The sequence below is a fragment of the Oncorhynchus clarkii genome, chromosome 19 (genome assembly GCF_045791955.1).
Source record: "Oncorhynchus clarkii lewisi isolate Uvic-CL-2024 chromosome 19, UVic_Ocla_1.0, whole genome shotgun sequence".
Lineage (NCBI taxonomy): Eukaryota > Metazoa > Chordata > Actinopteri > Salmoniformes > Salmonidae > Oncorhynchus > Oncorhynchus clarkii.
In genome coordinates this window covers 25,332,222-25,355,211 of record NC_092165.1, presented here as the reverse complement: position 1 = coordinate 25,355,211, position 22,990 = coordinate 25,332,222, and the positions used below count along the sequence as shown (strand labels likewise).

General features: G+C 41.0%; 2 protein-coding genes across 2 annotated transcripts in view; one reads left to right on the top strand and one right to left on the bottom strand.

Moving 5' to 3' along the window:
• LOC139374173 (tyrosyl-DNA phosphodiesterase 1) overlaps nt 1-5,092 on the bottom strand; it is an 89,732-nt gene extending 84,640 nt beyond the window's left edge. The window contains exons 1-4 of the mRNA XM_071115186.1: nt 4,873-5,092; nt 3,543-4,213; nt 3,404-3,447; nt 3,238-3,293 (exon numbers count right to left, since the gene is read on the bottom strand). Of these exons, the coding sequence (XP_070971287.1) occupies nt 3,238-3,293; nt 3,404-3,447; nt 3,543-4,206 (764 nt within the window). The 5' untranslated portion in view covers nt 4,207-4,213; nt 4,873-5,092. The remainder of the gene's footprint in view (nt 1-3,237; nt 3,294-3,403; nt 3,448-3,542; nt 4,214-4,872) is intronic.
• A 6,295-nt stretch (nt 5,093-11,387) lies between these two features.
• LOC139374957 (EF-hand calcium binding domain 11) overlaps nt 11,388-22,990 on the top strand; it is a 75,964-nt gene continuing 64,361 nt past the window's right edge. The window contains exon 1 of the mRNA XM_071116238.1: nt 11,388-11,516. Within this exon, the coding sequence (XP_070972339.1) occupies nt 11,439-11,516 (78 nt within the window). The 5' untranslated portion in view covers nt 11,388-11,438. The remainder of the gene's footprint in view (nt 11,517-22,990) is intronic.

Below are 22,990 nucleotides of genomic sequence, written 5' to 3'. Positions count from 1 at the left end.
ACACTACCGTTCAAAAGGTTATAGTCACTTAGAAATATATATTTTGAAAGAAAAGCACTTTTTTTTGTCCATTAAAATAACATCAAATTTATCAGAAATACAGTGTAGACATTGTTAATGTTGTAAATGACTATTGTAGCTGGAAACAGATTTGTAATGGATTATTTACAAAGGTCAACAGAGGCCAATTATCTGCAACCATCACTCCTGTGTTACAATGGCACGTTGTGTTAGCTAATCCAAGTTTATCATTTTAAAAGGCTAATTGATCATTAGAAAACCCTTTTGCAATTATGTTAGCACAGCTGAAAACTGTTGTGCTGATTTAAAGAAGCAATAAAACTGGCCTTCTTTAGACTAGTTGAGTATCTGGAGCATCCGTATGTGGGTTCGATTACAGACTTAAAATGGCCAGAAATAAAGACTTTCTTCTGAAACTCGCTGTGTAATACACCTCACAAGTCCTCGACTGGCAGCTTCATTAAATAGTACCTGCAAAACACCAGTCTCAACATCAACAGTGAAGAGGCGACTCTGGGATGCTGGCCTTCTAGGAAGAGTTCCTCTGTCCAGTGTCTGTTCTTTTGCCCATCTTAATATTTTATTGGTCAGTCTGAGATATGGCTTTTTCTTTGCAACTCTGCCTAGAAGGCCAGCATCCCAGAGTCGCCTCTTCACTGTTGACGTTGAGACTGGTGTTTTGCGGGTACTATTTAATGAAGCTGCCAGTTGAGGAATTGTGAGGTGTCTGGTTCTTAAACTAGACACTAATGTACTTGTCCTCTTGCTCAGTTGTGCAACGGGGCCTCCCACTCCATTTCGAGCCTGTAATCGAACCCACAAATACTGATGCTCCAGATACTAAAGTAGGCCAGTTTTATTGCTTCTTTAAATCAGAACAGTTTTCAGCTGTGCTAACGTAATTGCAAAAGGGTTTTCTAATGATCAATTAGCCTTTTAAAATTATAAACTTGGATTAGCTAACACAACGTGCCATTGGAAGACCGGAGTGATGGTTGTAGATAATGGGTCTCTGTACGCCTATGTAGATATTCCATTTTTAAAAAGAATCTTCCGTTTCCAGCTACAAAGGTCATTTACAACATTAACAATGTCTACACTGTATTTCTGATCAATTTGATGTTAATTTAATGGTATTTTTTTGTTGCTTTTCTTTAAAAAACAATGACATTTCTAAGTGACCCCAAACTTTTGAAATCGTGTATAAAGCTCATCTGGTAGACTCATGTCACGGTGAGGTGATTTTTAAAAGCACATACTGTTTTGATGATAAGTTTGATGTGATTTTTGAGAGCATTTGCATTGATGTCAGAGTGGTTAGAGGGACAACCGAGACCTGAGTACCAGGCCATTAGACTAGTGAGCATTAGCAAGTTGGGTACTACCAACACATGTCCAGAGTGCATAAGAAAAGATTTCCGTGACTCAATTGTCACCTAGGATTTTACTGCGGTCATGACTTATGACTGCCGGTGTGGTGGTAATACGTTCACGGCAACAGCTCTAACCTTGACTTGGAAGAGTTCCAGTGTTGGATAGCCATAGCAACATGGCATCCCTCTGTTTGAGCCAGGTGTTTGAGTAGGTTAAACTAACTAGCTGCATTAGCTATCTAAGTAAGTGAATGTGAAAGTGACAAAATAGAGCTAGCTCTCTCTCGCTACTCATATATTTTTTTAAAGAAATGAATTTGTTAAAATGTTCAACTATTCTCTTTCTGTGTCAAATACTCACCACATTGCATGCATTGCAGTGCTGGCTAGCTGTAGCTTATGTTTTCAGTACTACATTCATTCTCTGATCCTTTGATTGGGTGGACAACATGTCAGTCAAGAACTGATTGGTTGGAGAACATCCCCCGGAACATGTCATAATTACTGTGTAAGTCTATGGAGGACGAAAACGAACTGTTCTCCGGCTACACCATGGTGCTACCCTACAGAATGCTATTGAGGTTATTGTAGACCATTGTAAAACAGTGTATTTTAATCAATTATTTGCTGAAGTGAATATATTTAGTATAGTTTTATTTTAAAAGGAGAATTTTAATGTTTCACTATTTTAAAAATTCTGAAATTCACTGGAGGAGGATGGTGGTCCCTTTCCTCTGAAGAGACGCCACAGGTTGCAGGACATTGGTTGAAATTCTCACGGAGAAATTGATGTTCCGTCGGGTTCGGAGTCCTTTTACACTAGAAAATCATGAGCCGATCACCACCAGAGTGTGTTCCCAAACCATATCGTTGGTGCTGTCTATCGTGGGGAAAGACACCGCATCTCAGTATGGAGCACATTTCAAAATGTATGTATCATCTTAGCTGGTAACTTTATTCCTTGTGACAGGTACATTTACTGCAGCATTAACCAGGTTTCCATACAACCTTTTTATGTCAGATAAAAAAAAACTTATTGACAGGCCTGATGGAAACAGAAAATGTGTGTGTAAACTTATCAAATGTCGACAAAACAAAATACACAAGACAACGTTAGTTATTTTGGGTCGGTAAAAATTAATCATGCTAGAAAGGTCAGTGGAAGCTTCACAGGGTGGTGAAAGTGCAAGTTGAGGAGCTTGATGTCCCTTTCCAATAAATATTGAGGGTCTTATTCTGGTGAAATGATCATCGATGCTTGGCTGCCGTTTGACAAATGAAAATAATCTTGCTCTTTAGTACACAATAATCTCATGTAGGCTATAAGCGCACGTGCCAATACCAGAGTGGGCACACTCGCTATATAACACAACATTTTTTTTGTGCCGAAAACCATTAATTGATTTGAAAATGCAATGGGAACCCATTTAACTTGTATTTTTTATTTGGTACATGGGAATTTAACTGCAAAAAGGTATTTTTATGTGCACTACGTCATCACACACATTATTTTATCTGCAACAAGTCAATTTGATGGAAACATCTCTGGTAGGAAAAGGTCCATATTGTTTTCTTGCGGGTTTTAGAATATTCGCATGAAATATGTTGCCAATTGGATGGGAACCTAGCTATAGCCTATGTTACAATAATATTAGGCCTAATATATCTAAATGATAGATTAATATGAATTAAAGTCTAATTTACACATCTCCATCTGGGGTCACCATATATGAATTGCAGGTTGGGCCATGGGGTGTTTCCTTTCGGTTCTGGGGGTGTTGGAAACGAATCTGACGGTTGTCAGCTGTATATAGTTTGAGCTTAACAAAGAGTAGGGCATTACCTGAACTCCGGTGGGTACTGCTGCAACATCCAGGCAATGTCAAAGCAGTAGTTGAACTACAAACGAAAGGACAGATAACAAAACTAAAATAGGCAAACTGTCTTTCATCTCCTTGAGTCAACCGAGCAACATATTTCAGCACTAGTGCATCTCAATGATCTCGTACCTGCACAGATTCCTTCAGTGTCCCGAACAAAGGAGAGAGGATTTCTGAAATAAGGACACAGAACCATTGATGATTACCTGGGGTCATACAAGTCTCTACTGTCAACACAGACATTAGAGCAGAGAGAGTATTCATTCACCTTTGATGTGCAGAGCCCCAGTGTTGTACCTCTTCTCCAGCCCTGTGACCTTGTTGAGGTAGAACCTGTATGTGTCATTGACAGGAGGCACACTAGTCTCAAAGAAGTCATCTGGTTCGTCTATGTAGTAGGTTCTGCCATGGGGGCTGGGAGGCCTTTCCTCCACCTTTGCCTTCTTCAGCTCGGGTTTCGACCTCTTGGGTGGCGGGTCTTTCTGTCCTGAACTTTGACCTTTATCCTTATCGTCATCATCACTGTCTGAGAGAGCCCAGCCGGAAATTGAATCCTCATCCTTCTTCCTCTTACCAGCCAGAAAGGGGTTGGATTGGTTGGAATCATACTTTACTGGCTTCAATTGGCTGGCCTGGGCTGCATGTCTGGCCTCAGAGCCAATAGAGAGGGGGGGGGCAGCAGTCACTGTGTCAGATTTAGGTTCAGGTTTCACCTCTATGGAAGGTGGAGGATCAGGATCATGTTTGGGTTGGTGGAAGTTGGAGCCTATCTTGGGGTAGTTGTGGTTAGATTCTGAAGATGTGTGTTGGTCAGGCGGGGGGCTGCCAAACAACAGAGGGCTGTTGTTGTTTGAGGCAGAAGGGAGAGGGTCATCGTTGTCGTCATCGCTGCTGGAGAGTGTCCATTTTCCGTGCTGACTCGCCTGTGACATTTCTGATCTGCGAGAGGTGAGAGAAAGGGTGAGAGGTCAATGTTGATTGGTCATGGTCAGAAGTTAGCAACCATGGCCCATGGTCAGCTTCACAATCAAAGGAACAACGGGTCACTGATCTAAAGTCAGTTTTGTCCACCCCCCGAGTGAATTATATTATGTTTAGGATTGAGATGAAAGGCTGATCCTAGAACTGTGGTTCGGGGCCACATATATAGGGCAAGTATATGTTATCGACATAACCTGGCCTTTACCACCACTGGTATACATACTATAGCAGGGTATGACTATAATAGCCACTACACTAGTCATGGGGAAGATATCCCCACAGGTGGACTGGAGCCTCTAGTTATTAGAAGGGAATACTGTAACGTTACTATAACTGCTACATTGAAAGAGATTGCACTGTACAGCAAAGTGTCAGTGCCACACAGACTTTAATAAAACACATATTATAACTCACAACTACACTGAACTGTTTTGTAAACCGTACACGCCCACTTAGTTTCTAGGCACATTCTTGCAAAAAAAAGATGAGAAAATAGCTATCAAAGTCAAACTACATCAAAACTACATGCAAGAATAATTGCAAGTAATGATTTAACTAGCCAGTCATCAAGAATGTCATTAACCAAATTCAATGATGTGGTGGCGCGAAATACTCACTGCCAGGAGTTGAATTGTTGAAGTTGCGGGCTAGACAATTTTCTCAAATATTGCTACAACAATGCATAAATCTTTGATCTTAATACCAAGAACGAGAATACTTCCGACGTAAGTGGCTTATTGCATAACCCAGTCTGATAGCTATGTAATATATTATTGAATGATAAATGTTTCGCTTTTTAGAAGCGTCTCGTTGTCATGTTTTGCTAAACGGTGTACTTAAACGTCCATCCCCAGCGAAACATGAAGTAAAGTAATATTAGTTCCTATCTCGCGACCCGAGCTGACTTTTTGTCCAATCGCTTTTCACGACACTGTGAAAGGCTACATGGTCAATCTGACATCTGCAGCGGCAGTACAAGGATCTGCAGGTGAATCCGATTAATGCAGTGGCCCACAGCATTCACCTCGCATTTCCAGATCAAGCAAACATAGGCTTTAAAGCATTTACTGTGATTCAGCATCAGCAGAAGTAAGGCATCTGTATTGTTAAACCAAGTAATGACCAATGTCCAGCAGATGCATATGCGTTTTGTTTTTCCGGATGTCTAACCCACATTTTCAGGACTTGAGGCCAAGGGAGAGGGATAACTGGGGCCAAAATACTGTCTTCTCCAGCAGGTGGCGTTCTTTCCGCTCACCAAGCGAGTTTTTGTATGGCGGTCAGTAACCACGTTTCCATCCACATTTTTTATGCAAGTAATAACATATCTAAAACATCACAACAGCTGTGATGGAAACAGGTAGTTTCGGAACAATTTTATAAATGCTGACAGATAATTTGTTTGTTCGACATGGTGGGATCAGTGTCAGTGAAATTAATTATGCGAGAAAATAAATCGCGGTGGAAACGCCTTCATGTGCCAATATTGATATAGCCTAAAAACCAAAATATTTAAGTAAACTTGGTAGTCCCGTTATGACTCAGGAAACCATGCCGTTTTAGGCTACAGAATAAATCATGTACTTCACAGGGTGGTGAAAGTGCAAGGATATACGTTTATGTAAAACATGTTTTTTTTTAAGTATTTGGATCTACTTCATTAAATGTTGGACAGTAGTTACATCTAACACTATTAGAAATTATTGTCAGTGACCAAATGTAGGGCTATTTAAGTATTCATGTTTCTAACAACTTGGGTCAAATGTCTCTTATTAATCAATTAGTCCGTTTAAATAAATATCAAGGGTCTTATTATGGTGACATGATGATCAATGCTTGGCTGTCCTTTGACAAATACAAATAATAATATTTTGTCCATAAAATTACATTAGACTCATGTAGTAGACTACCCACACTGTATCTGCAACTGTTGGCAAGAGCCTACATGCCATGATCAGAGTGAGCACTATTGCTATATAACCAGTGGCGTGTATTCATAGATGCCAAGGGAAGCCAGCCCCCGCCCCCCCCCCCCCCTCAAATTTTAAAACAAATAATTAAAAACATAAATGATTTAATCTTACGTGTTAGGCGGAGCGACACGGAAACCCAAGAGCAGACAGGGATGAATGAACCAAGATGTTTATTGTAACACAGGGAGATATGGAGTGCAGATTTGGGGAAGCTTGGATGAGTTGAAAACTTGTTGTGGAGACTGAGGTTGGAGTGAGCTGGGTAGAACCTGGTAAATAGGTCCAGAGGGGAATCCAAGGTAGTGGTGGTGAGCTAAATCCAGAACATGGTAGTAGGGTGGTGAGATGTGGAACAGAAGACAGGAGCCAGAGACCGAGGGGTAAACTGCAATGAGAGGATAAACAGCGTCAGGCAGGGAAACAGGCACAGCAGCGTAACAGGATCTTGAATAATCATAAATAGCTAGAACCATGAACTGACTGAGCAGAGATTACAATCTGGCAGAGTGGAAGTGGCAGGACTGAGTATTTGTAGGGGTCTTTATTATGGAACAAGTTGCAGCTGGTAGGGATCTGCTCTGACTTCAGCACACCTGTCTCCAACCACACAGAGAGGGAGAGAGGGGTGAGAGAGTGAGTGTACTGGGGGAGTAACAGCAGGTCAAGAAGACACCGGATGAACACAAGAGGCCGTAGCAGGAGCAGATGTGATATTTCGTCTCTCTGTGTTTCATCATTTTCCTTAAATTCGCAAGAGGCTGAACGTATCTCACAGGAGAATGCATCCGAGTGAGCATACAGTGCCCCTCTGTCGTTCTATGTGTATGCCATCTATCTGATGCTGTCTGGTCCAAAAGAGTATGACATTGTTGTTGCCCGTAGTATTGAATACAAGGGAAGCCAGATAGGATTTGGCCTCCCTTGATAAAACATTTTTTATAAAATAATAGTGAGTGAGCTCAAGTGTGAATGGTCCTGGCACACCAAAAAGAGGTGTCAAGGGAAGCCAGTTTGGATTTGGTGTCACTCCTATCAACTTGCATCGAGAGCATACATCATTTACAGAAACAACTTGAATTGTTGCATCTTGTTGTATTGTAGTCCTCCAGTGACTAGCTAGCTAAAATTGTCTCTTTCCTAAATTAGCCATGGATGCAGATAGGGATTTAGACGTGTGGTTTTACTTTATTCTCTGTGCTGGCCAATGATTAGAACTGTGATTCAGATTCAACCATTAATTCGTACATTGTGCCCCTGGCCTGAGAGGATGGAAGTTCAATATGTAGCTAGATGTGGAAGGCTAATGTTAACTAGCTAATGTTGCCCATGAAAGGAAGTTAGCCTAGCGAGCAAGCATTTTAGCCAGGTAGCCTAAGATTTTTTTTTTTAAGTGTGAACTGCATGACTTAGGGGTAGACCGTTTCCTCAACATGAAAGAGAGCAGGATGGCGTTGGCGTTTCTCTACAAGTAGGGTGAGTCAACATGTTTATTAAACATGCAGGAATGCGCACACACACACACTGAAATCAGAAACATGGACAGACATCATATTTAGCTTACAGTGATTGGACTAAATTGTTATTGGGCTATTTTAGTTGTCACTGTATTAGACTAAGCCCCTGTTGGAGCGTATTTTTTCCTATTAAAAAAAATAAGAGGTAGGCCTCCCTGTTTGACAGAAGCAATTATGCTATCCATAGATTTGTCAGTATAGTCAAATCCTCCAATACTGTCACCATACACTCCTTATATACCACCGTATTTCAAATCAAATTGTATTAGTCACATGCGCCGAATACAACAGGTATTCCTTTCACCTTACAGTGAAATGCTTACTTACAAGACTCTAATCAACAATGCAGTTTAACAAATATGAATAAGAAATAAAAGGAACAAGTAATTAAAGAGCAGCAGTAAAATAACAATAGCGAGACTATATACAGGCGGTACCGGTACAGAGTCAATGTGTGGGGGCACCGGTTAGTCGAGATAATTGAGGTAATATGTACATGTAGGCAGTGTTATTAAAGTGACTATGCATAGATAATAACCTAGGAGTAGCAGCGGCATAAAAGAGGGGGGGACAATGCAAATAGTCTGGGTAGCCATTTGATTAGATGTTCAGGAGTCTTATGGCTTGGGGGTAGAAGCTGTTTATAGAAGCCTCTTGGACCTAGACTTGGCGCTACAGTACCGCTTGCCGTGTGGTTACCGAGAGAACAGACAATTTTTAGGGCCTTCTTCTAACACCGCCTGGTATAGAGGTCCACGATGGGTGAAAGCTTGGCCCCAGTGATGTACTGGGTCGTACGCACTACCCTCTGTAGTGCCTTGCAGTCGGGAGGCCGAGCAGTTGCCATACCAGGCAGTGATGCAACCAGCCAGGATGCTCTCGATAGTGCAGCTGTAGAACCTTTTGAGGATCTGAGGACCCATGCCAAATCTTTTCAGTCTCCTGAGGGGGAATAGGTTTTGTCGTGCCCTCTTCACAACTGTCTTGGTATGCTTGGACCAATTTTTTGGTTATGTGGACACTAAGGAACCCAAACCTCTCAACCTGCGCCACTACAGCCCCGTCGATGAGTATGGAGGCATGCTCGGTCCTCCTTTTCCTGTAGTCCACAATCATTTTCTTTGTCTTGATCACGTTGAGGGAGAGGTTGTTGTCCTGGCACCACACGGCCAGGTCTCTGACCTCCTCCCTATAGGCTGTCTAGTCGGTGATCAGGCTGTTGTGCCATCGGCAAACTTAATGATGGTGTTGGACTCATGCCTGGCCTGTGCAGCCATGAGTGAACAGGGAGTACAGAAGGGGACTGAGCACGCACCCAAGAGGCCACTGTGTTGAGGATTGGTGTGGCGGATGTGTTGTTACCTATCCTTACCACCTGGGGGCGGCCCGTCAGGAAGTCCAGAATCCAGTTGCAGAGGGCTTGGTGTGTTTGGTTAAAACTAGGGCTCAAATTGAGTGAGGGTATGCCATACCCTTCGTTAAAAGCGGAAAAATAATTGTTAGCTTTGTATTTTTAAATACATTTTTAAAAGTATCCAGATAACTATTGTTATGGAAAGCTTCATATTATCTCTGTGATGCCTTATGCTAGAAACAGTTTAAAGTTTAAAATGCCCACAAAGTAAGTGACTTATGCATATGGGTATACAGTGCCTCCAGAAAGTTTTCAGACCTCTTGACTTTTTCCACAATTTTTTACATTAGCCTTATTCTAAAATTGATTAAATAAAAACATTTCCTCAGCAATCTACACACAATTCCCCATAATGACAAAGCAAAAACAGATTTTGACTCTTTAGCAAATGTATTAAAAATAAAACAGAAATACCTTATTTACATAAGTATTCAGACTCATTGCTATGAGAATTGAAATTGAGCTCAGGTGCATCCTGATCATCCTTGATGTTTCTTCAACTTTATTGGAGTCCACCTGTAAATTAATTTAATTGTACATGATTTGGAAAGGCACACATCTGTCTATATTAGGTCCCAACATTGACAGTGCACGTCAGAGCAAAAACCAAGCCATGAGGTCGAAGGAATTGTCCGTAGAGCTCTGAGACAGGATTGTGTCGATGCAGAGATCTGGGGAAACTGAGCATTCAGAGGAGGAGAGTCTTAGTCAGGGAGGTGACAAAGAACCTGATGGTCACTCTTACAGCTCTAGAGTTTCTATTTGTAGAACCTTCCAGAAGGACAACCATCTCTGCAGCGCTCCACCAATCAGGCCTTTATGGTAGAGTGGACAGACAGAAGCCACTCCTCAGTAAAAGGCACATGACAGTCCGCTTGAAGTTTGCCAAAAGGCACCCAAAGACTCTCAGAACATGAGAAACAAGATTCTCTGGTCTGATGAAAACAAGATTGAACTCTTTGGCCTGAATGCCAAGCGTCACATCTGGAGGAAACCTGGAAACCAGGGCTTGAGAGGATCTGCAGAGAAGAATGGGAGAAACTCCCCAAATACAGGTGAGCGAGCTTGTTGTGTCATACACAAGAAGACTCGAGGCTGTAATCGCTGCCAAAGGTGCTTCAACAAAGTACTGAGTAAAAGGTCTGAATACTTATGTAAATGTGATATCAGTTTGTTTGTTTTTTATTATAAATTTGCAAAAATTTCTAATCCCGATTTTGCTTTGTCATTATGGGGTATTGTGTGTAGACTGAGGGGGGAGAAACTATTATTACATTTTAAAATAAGTCTGTAACCTAACAATATGTGGAAAAAGTCAAGGGGTCTGAATACCTTCCAAAGGCACTGTATTGATTCCTCTCTATGACATTCTGAAGCTGAGCTACGGCCTTCAATATATTCAATATTCAACATTAAAAATGTACTTTGCTATTCTGTCTCTATTAATTGAGCTTTTCATTTTCTGAATATAGGATGTTTAAACCCAGGCAGTTTTTATAGAAGCACTTCTGTTGGGTTAAGCAACAGATGAGTAGCCATGGGTTGAAGCTTACATTTTTCTGCCTCAGTCGAGCCTCTGTATGCGTGGAAAGGTAACTTGGAAGTGCCATACTTAGATTCATACGGATGTCTAATATTTGATTATTTGCAAACAGAAACCTTTTAGTTTCAAACAAGACATTGTGGTTTGACATTGGAGAATTATGGTAAGAATGCCTATTTCTCTGTCCATTGTTCCCTGAAACTATCCACCTTTCCTTTGAGACTTTTTCATGGTGACATTTTCTCTAGGTTGCAAGCTGTCTTCCCACAATCAACGGACAAAGAAATACAAAAAACGAATTTAAAAAAACGAATTTAATAGAGATTTTATCAGCGCAATCAGACTGAAAATATTAGGATATGTTATTGACATTGAACTGATTATATAGCCTACTAATCAGATGTGTTAATTGTGTTTAATATGTAGTGTATGGCAATGAATGGGGCTGCTATTATGTTGTTCTATGTTGACTATTAGGCCAAACCTAATGCGTAAACCTAATGCCTAGATCTGCTGCCCTACACTATTCAGGTTTAGCGGGTGGTTCTTTTTCCACCACTATCAAAAGGTAAACCAAAATGTAACGTGATTGGCCACACACTACCGCACAGTAGGTGGCAGCATGCACAAAAAAAAATGTGCGAACACCATGATACCAAAGAAGAAGAACAGGTAACCAACCGTGGCGCTCATACGGTCTCCAAGGAAACTTAACTTTTCCTCTGTGCAATGTACCAACATGGAAATGTGTTCTCTAACACATTTTGCCAGAAAACAAAGAGAAATCACCGACATCGACAAGAAGAAGTTTGAAACGGTAATAACTAACGGTACTGTACCGACTCATAGACTCTACAGTAGGTAACTGTTTTTTTGCGGTTGTTTTTTGCGGTTGTCTGATAAGAGGCAGAATGGCTCCGTAATTGACTGGCCCTTGTGTGGGAGTACAGTTTAGGGTACCGGAGTTTACCAAATGTACCGTATCATTACCATGTCAAGTTCTGTAAAAGCACATCCCATAATTTCCGTCTATACTAGTATCATTCGTGTTCAGAGACCAGAGGGTCCGGGATGCCAAGGCAAGCAGAGTTCAGTTCACAGGTGAGAGACACTAACGTTACATGGCTAATCTTTTACATGCTGACCAGACCGCACACGCATGTTGATTTTGTCCACCCACACCAGATGTTATCAGGACATGCAGTTTGAAATATTAAAACAAACTCAGAACCAATTATATTAATTTGGGGACAAGTCGAAAAGCATTAAACATTTATGGAAATTTAGCTAGCTAGCTTGCTTTTGCTAGCTCATTTGTCCTGGGAGATAAACATTGGGTTGTTTATTTTACCTGAGATGCACAAGGTCCTCTACTCCAACAATTAATCCACAGATAAAACGGCAAACCAAATTTGTTTCTAGTCATCTCTCCTCCTTCCTTCAGGCTGCTTCTTTTTATTTTGGACTTTATATGGCGGTTGGCAACCAACTTTAGGTGCATTATAGCAACCGATTGGAGTGTGGACCTAAGTTCATTTTTCAATCACCCATGTGGGTATATGCTCCTGAAAACCAATGAGGAGATGGCATTTTGGTATATGCTGCTGAAAACCAATGAGAATATGGCATTTTGGTATATGCTGCTGAAAACCAATGAGGAGATGGGAGAGGCCAGACTTGCAGCGCATTGAGAGTCACAAATAGAACCCATTCTATTTTAGTGCCTGGCCATGCAGATGCTCTGCAAGCAGTGTGGGTGCAATGATTGAATAACATGCATATGTACATTTACGTCCGGTCTGGTCAACATATCACACCGCCCACGTCGTGTGCAAAATACATTTACACATATATCATTGCACCCACACTGCTCGCGCACGTCTTGTTGCCAGGTGCTAAAACAACTTGTTTCTAGTGACGCTTCACACGCTGCAAGTCCCGCCTCTCCCATCTCCTCATTGGTTTTTAGGAGCATATATTCATGTGGGTTATTAACAATAGGGCACGAGGGGGTGTGGTATATGGCCAATATACCACGGCTAAGGGATGTTCTTATGCACGATGCAACGCATAGTGCCTGGATACAGCCCTTAGGTGTGGTATATTGGCCATATACCACAAACCCCCGAGGTGGCTTATTGCTATTATAAACTGGTTACCAAAGTAATTAGAGCAGTAAAAATAAATGTTTTGTCATACCCGTGGTATACGGTCTGATATACTACGGCTGTCAGCCAATCAGCATTCAGTGCTCAAACCACCCAGTTTATAATGTAAGATGAACTGAGGTCCACACTCCAATCCAGTTGGTGGTGGTAATGCACCTTAAAGTTGGTTGCCAATGGCCATATAAAGTACAAAGAAGAAGAAGCCCCTGAAGGAGGAGAGATTACTAGAAACAAACTTGAGCTGTGTTCGAATGCTCATACTAACTGCACTATTTGTGATATGAATTGAGTATATAGTATGCTTATTGGTTCAAGTATGGATATAGTTAGTATGCCAAAAAGTTCCTGGATGTCATACTAAATTCGCCAAAATACAAAGTATACATGCAGTGGACACTATGTCTGTGCTTTTAGTAATTAGTTAGTAATTTAGTAATTCTTCAGAAAATGGGCGTGGCTTCACATTTTCAGATTGGAGGAAAATATGCTAAATGAGAGTGGATACAAATTCATTGCTTTAACTAATTGTGACATGTTAAAATGTGAGCAATGTAATAAAGTAATGACTTTTCAACTAAGTTACTTTACACGTTATGTTGGCTGACAATTTATTAGCTACGCTATCATAACGAACCGCATAGCATTACAGCAGTATGTACTGGTATGTTAGCTAGTTACCTAGCATTAGTTGGCTACTAATATATCGAACTTGCCAGCCAGTATTGTTAACTATCTGCTATCTAACTAACTACCCAATGTTTATTGTCTTTATTAGTCACATCATTCTTAGCTAAGTGGTAGAGTCGTTGTGTGTTTCAATGGACATTGTTCATTCTGGCTATCTACTCCGATTTCAGAGCACTCTCGTGCCGAATAACTGATGAATTTACGAACGCTCATCACCTGTTGAATATGGCCGGTGTCAGTAAAAGTCGGCAAAAAAAGCTTAAATAAATTGTTGCCAGCAGCACAGTTAGTCACCAATGCTCTGGATACAGTGCTCTAATTACAGCCTAACCAGCTATACTAGGGCGAGTAAAATGGTCAGAGTGAGGTGTTCTCTCATTTGTGTTTGGAAGTAGCTAGCCAACTTTAGCCAGTTAGCTCAGGTGCTTGACTGGCGTTAAATGCTCGGATCAACCCTACTCCTCTGCCAGAGCGTCCAGTGTGTGCTTTGAACGCGCCGAGAGCAAAATACTAATCGCCCAACATAAGTCCCCGACCTGACTCCAGTTACCCAAGTCATAGACTGTTCTCTCTTCTACCGCACGGCAAGCGGTACCAGAGCCTCAAGTCTATGTCCAAAAGGCTCCTTAACAGCTTCTACCCCCAAGTCATAAGACTGCTGAACAGTTAATGACCTCACTAATGCTCTTGTGGCTGAATAAAAGCAAGTCCCTGCAGCAATTTTCCAACATCAATGTTATATATTAATGCCCATGATTTTGGATTAAGATGTTCGACAAGCAGGTGTCCACATACTTTTGTTCATATAGTGTATATTCGCCTAATGAAATGTTAATTAGCTGCTAATGTGGCTATCATAAAGTAACACAAATGCCGTGATGATCCTAAGTAAGTCAAAGGTAATATTCTCTTGATTAACTATCTAATGTTAAATAAATGTAGCAACTAATAAATTGGCAACATTTCTATTAAATGGAAAATTCTTTGAACGGTCTTGTACAGGTTTTAAATTGACACAATACCTGTTAGTAAAGGCTAATCAGCTAGAGTTGAAATGAAGGAACTTCTACTTTGATGCTAATTAGCATTTACAAAACTGAACGTTAAATAGAGTAATATATTGATAAGTCACCTTGTCTGAGAGATTGACATGTTTATCAAAATGTCACGCCAGGGTAAGCCTACACGAAACACAGCCCTTATTTTATGTGTTTTTAAAATCACCTATGGGAAAAATTAATGGTGGAAAAACAATTGGAACCATTTCCCTGCATGACTGCTAGGTTTTATGGGTACTATGACACATGGGTACTATGTGGTTTGGGGGTCTATAGAGCTCGCCAGCTTGTACTGCTAAAACCCTGAAATAATTTACCTCTGGTTCGTTCAGCCCAGTCACGTTTATACATATCATTGGTTCAGCCATCCCTATGGGAAAAATGTATGGGGAAATAATAAGGGGTTTGGAATAAATGCCAAAAATAAGGTCTGAGGTTAACACGGGTTTAGGAGATCTTATACAGTGCAAGTATTCAGACCCCTTGACTTTTTCCACATTTTGTTACGTTACAGCCTTATTCTAAAATTGATTGAATCGTTTTTTTCCCCCCTCATCAATCTACACACACTACCCAATAATGACAACAGAAATATCACAGTATTCAGATAATTTACTAAGTACTTTGTTGAACCACCTTTGACAGTGATTACAGCCTCAAGTCTTTTTGGGTATGACACAACAGGCTCGCTCACCTGTATTTGGGGAGTTTATCCTATTCTTCTCTGCAGATATTCTCAAGCTCTGTCAGGTTGCACAGCTATTTTCAGGTCTATTGGATGCAGTAATCATGAGCCTATGAACCAGAGTTGCACTGTTAGCACTGAGGCTGTGTGCCCTTGTAGGAAGACCACTTTGTGCAGCTCACCCTGCACTATCAAGTCTACTTCTGATAAGTTTCCCAGTAAAGTATTAAAAACAATCAAGCAACCCAGAAAAGTGCTAAAAATAGCCCATATTAACATATGCAGCTTGAGAAACATGGTCCATGAAGTCAATAACTTGCTTGTAACAGATTACTTTCATATTCTGACTATCTCTGAAACTCACTTAGATAATACCTTTGATACAGTGGTAGTAATACATGGTTACAACATCTACTGAAAAGACAGAAATGCCAAATGGTGTTGCGGTCTATATAAAGAACCTGATAGGATTGTGTATTGGAGGTGAAGTCAGGTGCAGGAGAGCAGAGTGTGGTGAACAGGCGCACTTTTTATTCCGGTCAAAAATGACAGCACAAAGTAACATAAAATGTGCCAAAACACAGAACATAAACAAAAAGTAATGCACGTAACCATATCCACAATATCAAAATACACGTAACACAAAACAATCCTACACAAAGACATGATGGGGAACAGAGGAATAAATACATATGAATTGATTGGGGAATGAAAACCAGGTGTGCATGGAACAAGAATGAAAAATAGAGCGCCGATGGTTAGAAAGCCGGTGATGTCGACCGCCGAACGTCACCCGAACAAGGAGAGGAGCGAACTTCAGCGGAAGTCGTGACAGAACCGCATTCCTGTAAAACTTAGAGAATATCTAATGTTAAATACTGTTGAAATACTGTAATATGGCTACAGGTTCATCTGCCTCACCTAAAACCCATTATTGTGGGAAACTGCTATAGACCGCCAAGTGCTAACAGTCAGTATCTGGATAATATATGTGAAATGCTTGATAATGTATGTGATATCAACAGAGAAGTATATTTTCTGGATGATTTTAAATATTGACTGGCTCTAATCAAGCTGCCCACTCAAGAAAAAACTGAACTGTAACCAGTGCCTGCAACCTGATTCAGGTTGTCAGTCAACCTACCAGGGTATTTACAAACAGCACAGGAATTAAATCATCAACATGTATTGATCACATCTTTACTAATGCTGCAGACATTTGCTTTAAAGCAGTATCCAAATCCATAGGATGTAGTGATCACAATATAGTAGCCATATCTAGGAAAACCAAAGTTCCAAAGAAGGGCCCTAATATAGTGCATCAGAGGTCATACAATATGTTTTGTAGTGATTCATATGGTGATGATGTAAAGAGTATTTGCTGGTCTGTGGTGTGTAATGAGGAGCAACCAGACGCTGCACCTGACACTTTTCTGAAATTGCTTATTCCAGTTAGTAATAAGCACGTACCCATATAGAAAATCACTGTAAAAACTGTTAAATCCCCTTGGATTGATGAGGAATTGGAGAAATTGTATGGTTGAGGGATGAGGCAAAAGATATGGTAAATAAGTCTGGCAGCCCAACTGATTGGCAAAAGTACTGCAAATGAAGAAATCATGTGACTAAGCTAAATAGAAATAAACTATACTATGAAACAAAGATTAATGATAGTAAAAAGCTTTGGAGCACCTTAAATTACATTTTGGGAAAAAAGCCAACTCATCATTCATTAAATCGGATGGCTCATTCATCACAAAACCCACTGATATTGCCAACTAGTTTAATTACTTTTTCATTGGCAAGATAAACGTTAGGGATGACATGCCAGCAACAAACGCTGACACTTCACATCCAAGTATATCTGACCAAATTATGAAAGACAAGAATTGTACTTTTGAATTTCGTAAAGTCAGTGTGGAAGAGGTGAAAAAATTGTCTATCAACAATGACAAGCCACTGAGGTCTGACAATCGGATGGAAAATTACTGAGGATAATAGCGGACGATATTGCCACTCCTATTTGCCACATCTTCAATTTAAGCCGACTAGAAAGTGTGTGCCCTCAGGTCTGGAGGGACGCTAAAGTCATTCCGCTACCCAAGAATAGTAAAGCCCCCTTTACTGGCTCAAATAGCCGACCAATCAGTCTGTTACCAACCCTTAGTAAACTTCTGTATCTGGTCAAACAACTTTCAGTACGCATATAGGGAAGGACACTCAACAAGCACGGCACTTACACAAATATCTGATGATTGGCTGAGAGAACTTGATGATAAAATGATTGTGGGGCCTGTCTTGTTTAGACTTCAGTGCGGCTTTTGACATTATCGATCATAGTCTGCTGCTGGAAAAACGTATGTGTTATGGCTTTACACCCTCTGCTATAATATGGATATTGAGTTACTTGTCTAACAGAATACAGATACATAATCCAGGTAGAAGCAGGAATTCCCCAGTGTAGCTGTTTAGGCACCTGGCCTAAACTTTCAATCTTTACTAACGATATGCCACTGGCTTTGAGTAAGGCCAGTGTGTCTATGTATGTGGATGACTCAACACTATACACGTCAGCTACTACAACGACTGAAATGACTGCAACACTTAACAAAGTGCTGCAGTTAGTTTTGGAATGGGTAGCAAGGAATAAGTTAGTCCTAAATATTTCCAAAAACTAAAAGCAATGTATTTGGGACAAATCATTCACTAAACCCTAAACCTCAACTACATCTCATAATAATTAATGTGGAAATTGAGCAAGTTGAGGTGACTAAACTGCTTGGCGTAACCCTAGATTGTCAACTGTCATGGTCAAAACATATTGATACAGTAGTAGTTAAGATAGGGAGAAGTCTGTCCATAATAAAGCGCTGCTCTGCGTTCTTAACAACACTACCAACAAGGCAAGATCTACAAGCCCTGCTTTGTTCACCTGGACTACTGTTCAGTCGTGTGGTCAGGTGCCAAAAAGAGGGACTTGGGAAAATTGCAGTTGGCTCAGAAGAGGGCAGCACAGCTAGCCCTTAAAAGGACACGGAGAGCTAACATTAATGACATTCATCTCAATCTCTCATGGCTCAAAGTGGAAGATATTGACTTCCTAAGTATTTGTTTTTGTAGGCAGTGTTAACAAGCTGAAGGTACCGAGCTGTCCCCAAAGAAACCAGAGGTTTCTTCACAGTCCCCAAGTCCAGAAGACTATGGGAGGCGCACAGTACTACATAAAGCCATGACTACAAGGAACTCTATTCCAAATCAGATATGATGCAAGCAGTAGAATCAGATGGATTTTGGGCTTGAGGGGGCACACTTTGTGTTGTGAATTCTGTAATGAATGTATTGTAAAGGTTTTTTAAAATTGTATAACTGCCTTAATGTTGTTGGACCCAGCTAATGGGGATCCATAGTAAATACAATACAAAAACTAAGTACATTGTCCAGTAAAGGTCGGTGTTTGAAACCAGCTTGGTGTTGAAGAAAGCACTGGAACCATGGCAAATTCAGTGGGATCTCATGTTTTGCAACACACGGTTTGAAAAATCACTTGATCAAACTACGCTTTTGATAAAGTGATACGCATCGGCACAGTGCTTTGAATTTAACTCCTTAGCGATTTCGCATGCCTCAGAGGTCCGGTATCAAACGTAACCTCACTAGCTCACACTTCAATGGGTCAGAAGTCTGTATATTGTTGTAATTGTGGATGGACAGATAGCTAGCAACATTGACAAAACTGCCATGTGGGTAATCGTGACTCGTTTCATCTTGTTCTTGATACCATGTCTTTTTATTTTTACTGATTTCATGTCAATGAAATGGCTAAAATTTGCTAGCTATCTAACCAACATGAAGTGCTCATTGTGCAATTGTAGTTGTTTTCAATAATCATTGAAGACGAAATATAGTTGACATGTTATCAACAATATAAGCAAACCCTGTCTGTTTTGCCCCATGGTTCTAGCCGAGTTTTGTTAAGAGCCCCAACGCTTGCTTTAAGAGTTAAAGGAAAAATCCACCCAAAATTCCTATAAAGTGATTTCTATGATTTTACAGTGTTAAATAACATTAATATGTGAGAACGGTATATATTTTTTTACATTACACATTTCTCCAGGTCGGAATATGGCAAAAATATGATCAATGGCTCATTTGAGAGAAGACAACCTCTCGCGTTATGACATCGGCCACTATTGAAATCTGACATGTATGATAGATGTTTTCACAATCTAAAAGTCGTATTCCTATTAACTTCCAGTTTAGTGAGAGTGACTTTATCGCAATGGTACCTCATACCGGACAAATATTTGTCTGCTTTAACAGCAATAGCTCAGATTAACATGAAATGACCCAGGTAATTGATAGTCCGCTGCGCAACTCGGGAGGCTCTGTTCGAATTTCTAAGGCACTGCATTGCAGTGCAGAGGCATCACTACAGGCCCGGGTTCGATCCCAGGCTATGTCGCAGCCGGCTGCGACCCAGGAGACCCATGAGACGTTGTACAATTGGCCCAGCGTCGTCCAGGTTAGGGGAGGGTTTGGCCGGCTGGGATGTCCTTGTCCCATCTTGCTCTAGCGACTCCTTGTGGTGGGCCGGGCGCATGCACGCTGACCGGTTGCCAGTTGTATGATGTATCCTCTGACACATTGGTGTGGCTGGCTTCCAGGTTAAGGGAGCAGTGTGTCAAGAAGCAGTGGGGCTTGGCAAGGTCGTGTTTCGGAGGACGCATGGCTCTCAACCTTCGCCTCTCCGGAGTCCAAACGGGAGTTGCAGTGATGGGACAAGACTGTAACTACCAATTGGATATCTTAAAATTGGGGATAAAAGTACCAAAATTAAATAAAAGAACCGCTAAGAGATGCACGAGATTGAACTACACTCGACGTTCTAGTTTTCCCCTTTAGTTAACACTATCAATGTGTCCTTCAACTGTGGAAATTGCCAATATTAGCCACTTTCAATGCAACATACCAAAACAAACTATGCAAAGCTAACTATGAAAGAGATTTTTCTTCTAGGCGGAGCACACCGGAGTAGGATTCTATTACAATGACATGTACGACTCAGCCCATACTCTACCAACCAGTGTGGCATAACCAATCAGAGCTGCAGTATCCCTATATGCAAATAGACCATTGCAATATATGGATCTGTGCCATTCACTTTGAACTGGACTGTATTTACAGCATGATTGGTTGCAAGTATATGCACTTGTTTTGAGATCAAAGCGAGAGCTACATGTAGCCAAATGTGCATATTTGTTCATATTATTTGCTAGTAGAGGGAACATTGGCTGCAACTGTGTTTCAAACCGGTTAAAACAGGGTACAGTAAGTGTGTTTTTTTTGCATTTGTGAAATAATTTTGATTTGATATGAGGGTAGAGGGATTTATGTTTCTAGAACCGTACCGCAGTTGAGAATCGAATCACGATTAGATGGAGTATTTGGCTGTTTTGGCTTCCAGAGCCAATTCGTCTTTAAACAGAACATGTAAGGTCCTTGGACTATAACGAGCAATGTTAGGCTTCTTTAGTCCATTATTACTATAACCTACTGCCGCCACCCTTGCAGAAAAAGATTACGGTTTTGAAACGGCAGTAAAAGTGCGGTGATTGCTATCGACTGGTATTTTGGGCGCAGTAATTGCAGAATTAATTATCATTACATGTAACTGCAGTTGTACTTTTAAAATTACTGCAGTAAAAAACATATATATTTTGGATGCAGTATTTTCAGCATATTGCATTTATACTGCACTCTGACTGCAGTCTTTTTTCGTAAGGGCAGACTTTGGATTACACCCAATGATGGGTATATACCAATGATCTGTATACACTGACTGTACAAAACATTTGGATCACCTGTTCTTTCCATGACATAGCTTTCACCTGGTCAGTCTATGATCCTTTATTGATGTCACCTGTTAAATCCACTCCAGTCAGTATAAATGAAGGGAAGGAGACCGGTTAAAGCAGGATTTTTAAGCCTTGAGACAATTGAGACGTGTGTGCCAGCCATTCAGAGGGGGATTGGGCATTTTTTTTTTTTTGTCGTTTGAATGGGGTATGGTAGTAGGTGCCAGGCGCACCGGTTTGAGTGTGTCAAGAACTGCAATGCTGCTTGGTTTTCACGCTCAACAGTTTCCCGTGTGTATCAAAAATTATCAACCACCCAAGGACATCCAGCCAACTTGACAGAACTGTGGGAAGCATTGGAGTCAACATGGGCCATTATCCCAGGGGAACGCTTTCAACTCCTTGTGGTCCATGCCCCGGCAAATTACGGCTGTTCTGAGTGCAAAAAGGCGTGCAACTCAATATTAGGAAGGTGTTTTCTAATGTTTTGTACACTCAGTGTATATAAATTGTGTGTGTGTGTGTGTATATACAGTGGGGCAAAAAAGTATTTAGTCAGCCACCAATTGTGCAAGTTCTCCCACTTAAAAAGATGAGAGAGGCCTGATTCTCATCATAGGTACACTTCAACTATGACAGACAAAATGAAAAAAAAAATCCAGAAAATCACATTGTAGGATTTTTAATGAATTTATTTGCAAATTATGGTGGAAAATAAGTATTTGGTCACCTACAAACAAGCAAGATTTCTGTCTCTCACAGACCTGTAACTTCTTATTTAAGAGGCTCCTCTGTCCTCTACTTGTTACCTGTATTAATGGCACCTGTTTGAACTTGTTATCAGTATAAAAGACACCTGTCCACAACCTCAAACAGTCACACTCCAAACTCCACTATGGCCAAGACCAAAGAGGTGTCAAAGGACACCAGAAACAAAATTGTAGACCTGCACCAGGCTGGGAAGACTGAATCTGCAATAGGTAAGCAGCTTGGTTTGAAGAAATCAACTGTGGGAGCAATTATTAGGAAATGGAAGACATACAAGACCACTGACAATCTCCCTCGATCTGGGGCTCCACGCAAGATCTCACCCCGTGGGGTCAAAATTATCACAAGAACGGTGAGCAAAAATCCCAGAACAACACGGGGGGACCTAGTGAATGACCTGCAGAGAGCTGGGACCAAAGTAACAAAGCTTACCATCAGTAACACACTACGCCGCCAGGGACTCAAATCCTGCAGTGCCCCTGCTTAAGCCAATACATCTCCAGGCCCGTCTGAAGTTTGCTAGAGAGCATTTGGATGATCCAGAAGAAGATTGGGAGAATGTCATATGGTCAGATGAAATCAAAATATAACTTTTTGGTAAAAACTCAACTCGTCGTGTTTGGAGGACAAAGAATGCTGAGTTCCATCCAAAGAACGCCATACCTACTGTGAAGCATGGGGGTGGAAACATCATGCTTTGGGGCTGTTTTTCTGCAAAGGGACCAGGACGACTGATCCGTGTAAAGGAAAGAATGAATGGGGCCATGTATCGTGAAATTTTGAGTGAAAACCTCCTTCCATCAGCATGACAATGATCCCAAACACACCGCCCGGGCAACGAAGGAGTGGCTTCGTAAGAAGCATTTCAAGGTCCTGGAGTGGCCTAGCCAGTCTCCAGATCTCAACTCCATAGAAAATCTTTGGAGGGAGTTGAAAGTCCGTGTTGCCCAGCAACAGCCCCAAAACATCACTGCTCTAGAGGAGATCTGCATGGAGGAATGGGCCAAAATACCAGCAACAGTGTGTGAAAACCTTGTGAAGACTTACAGAAAACGTTTTACCTCTGTCAT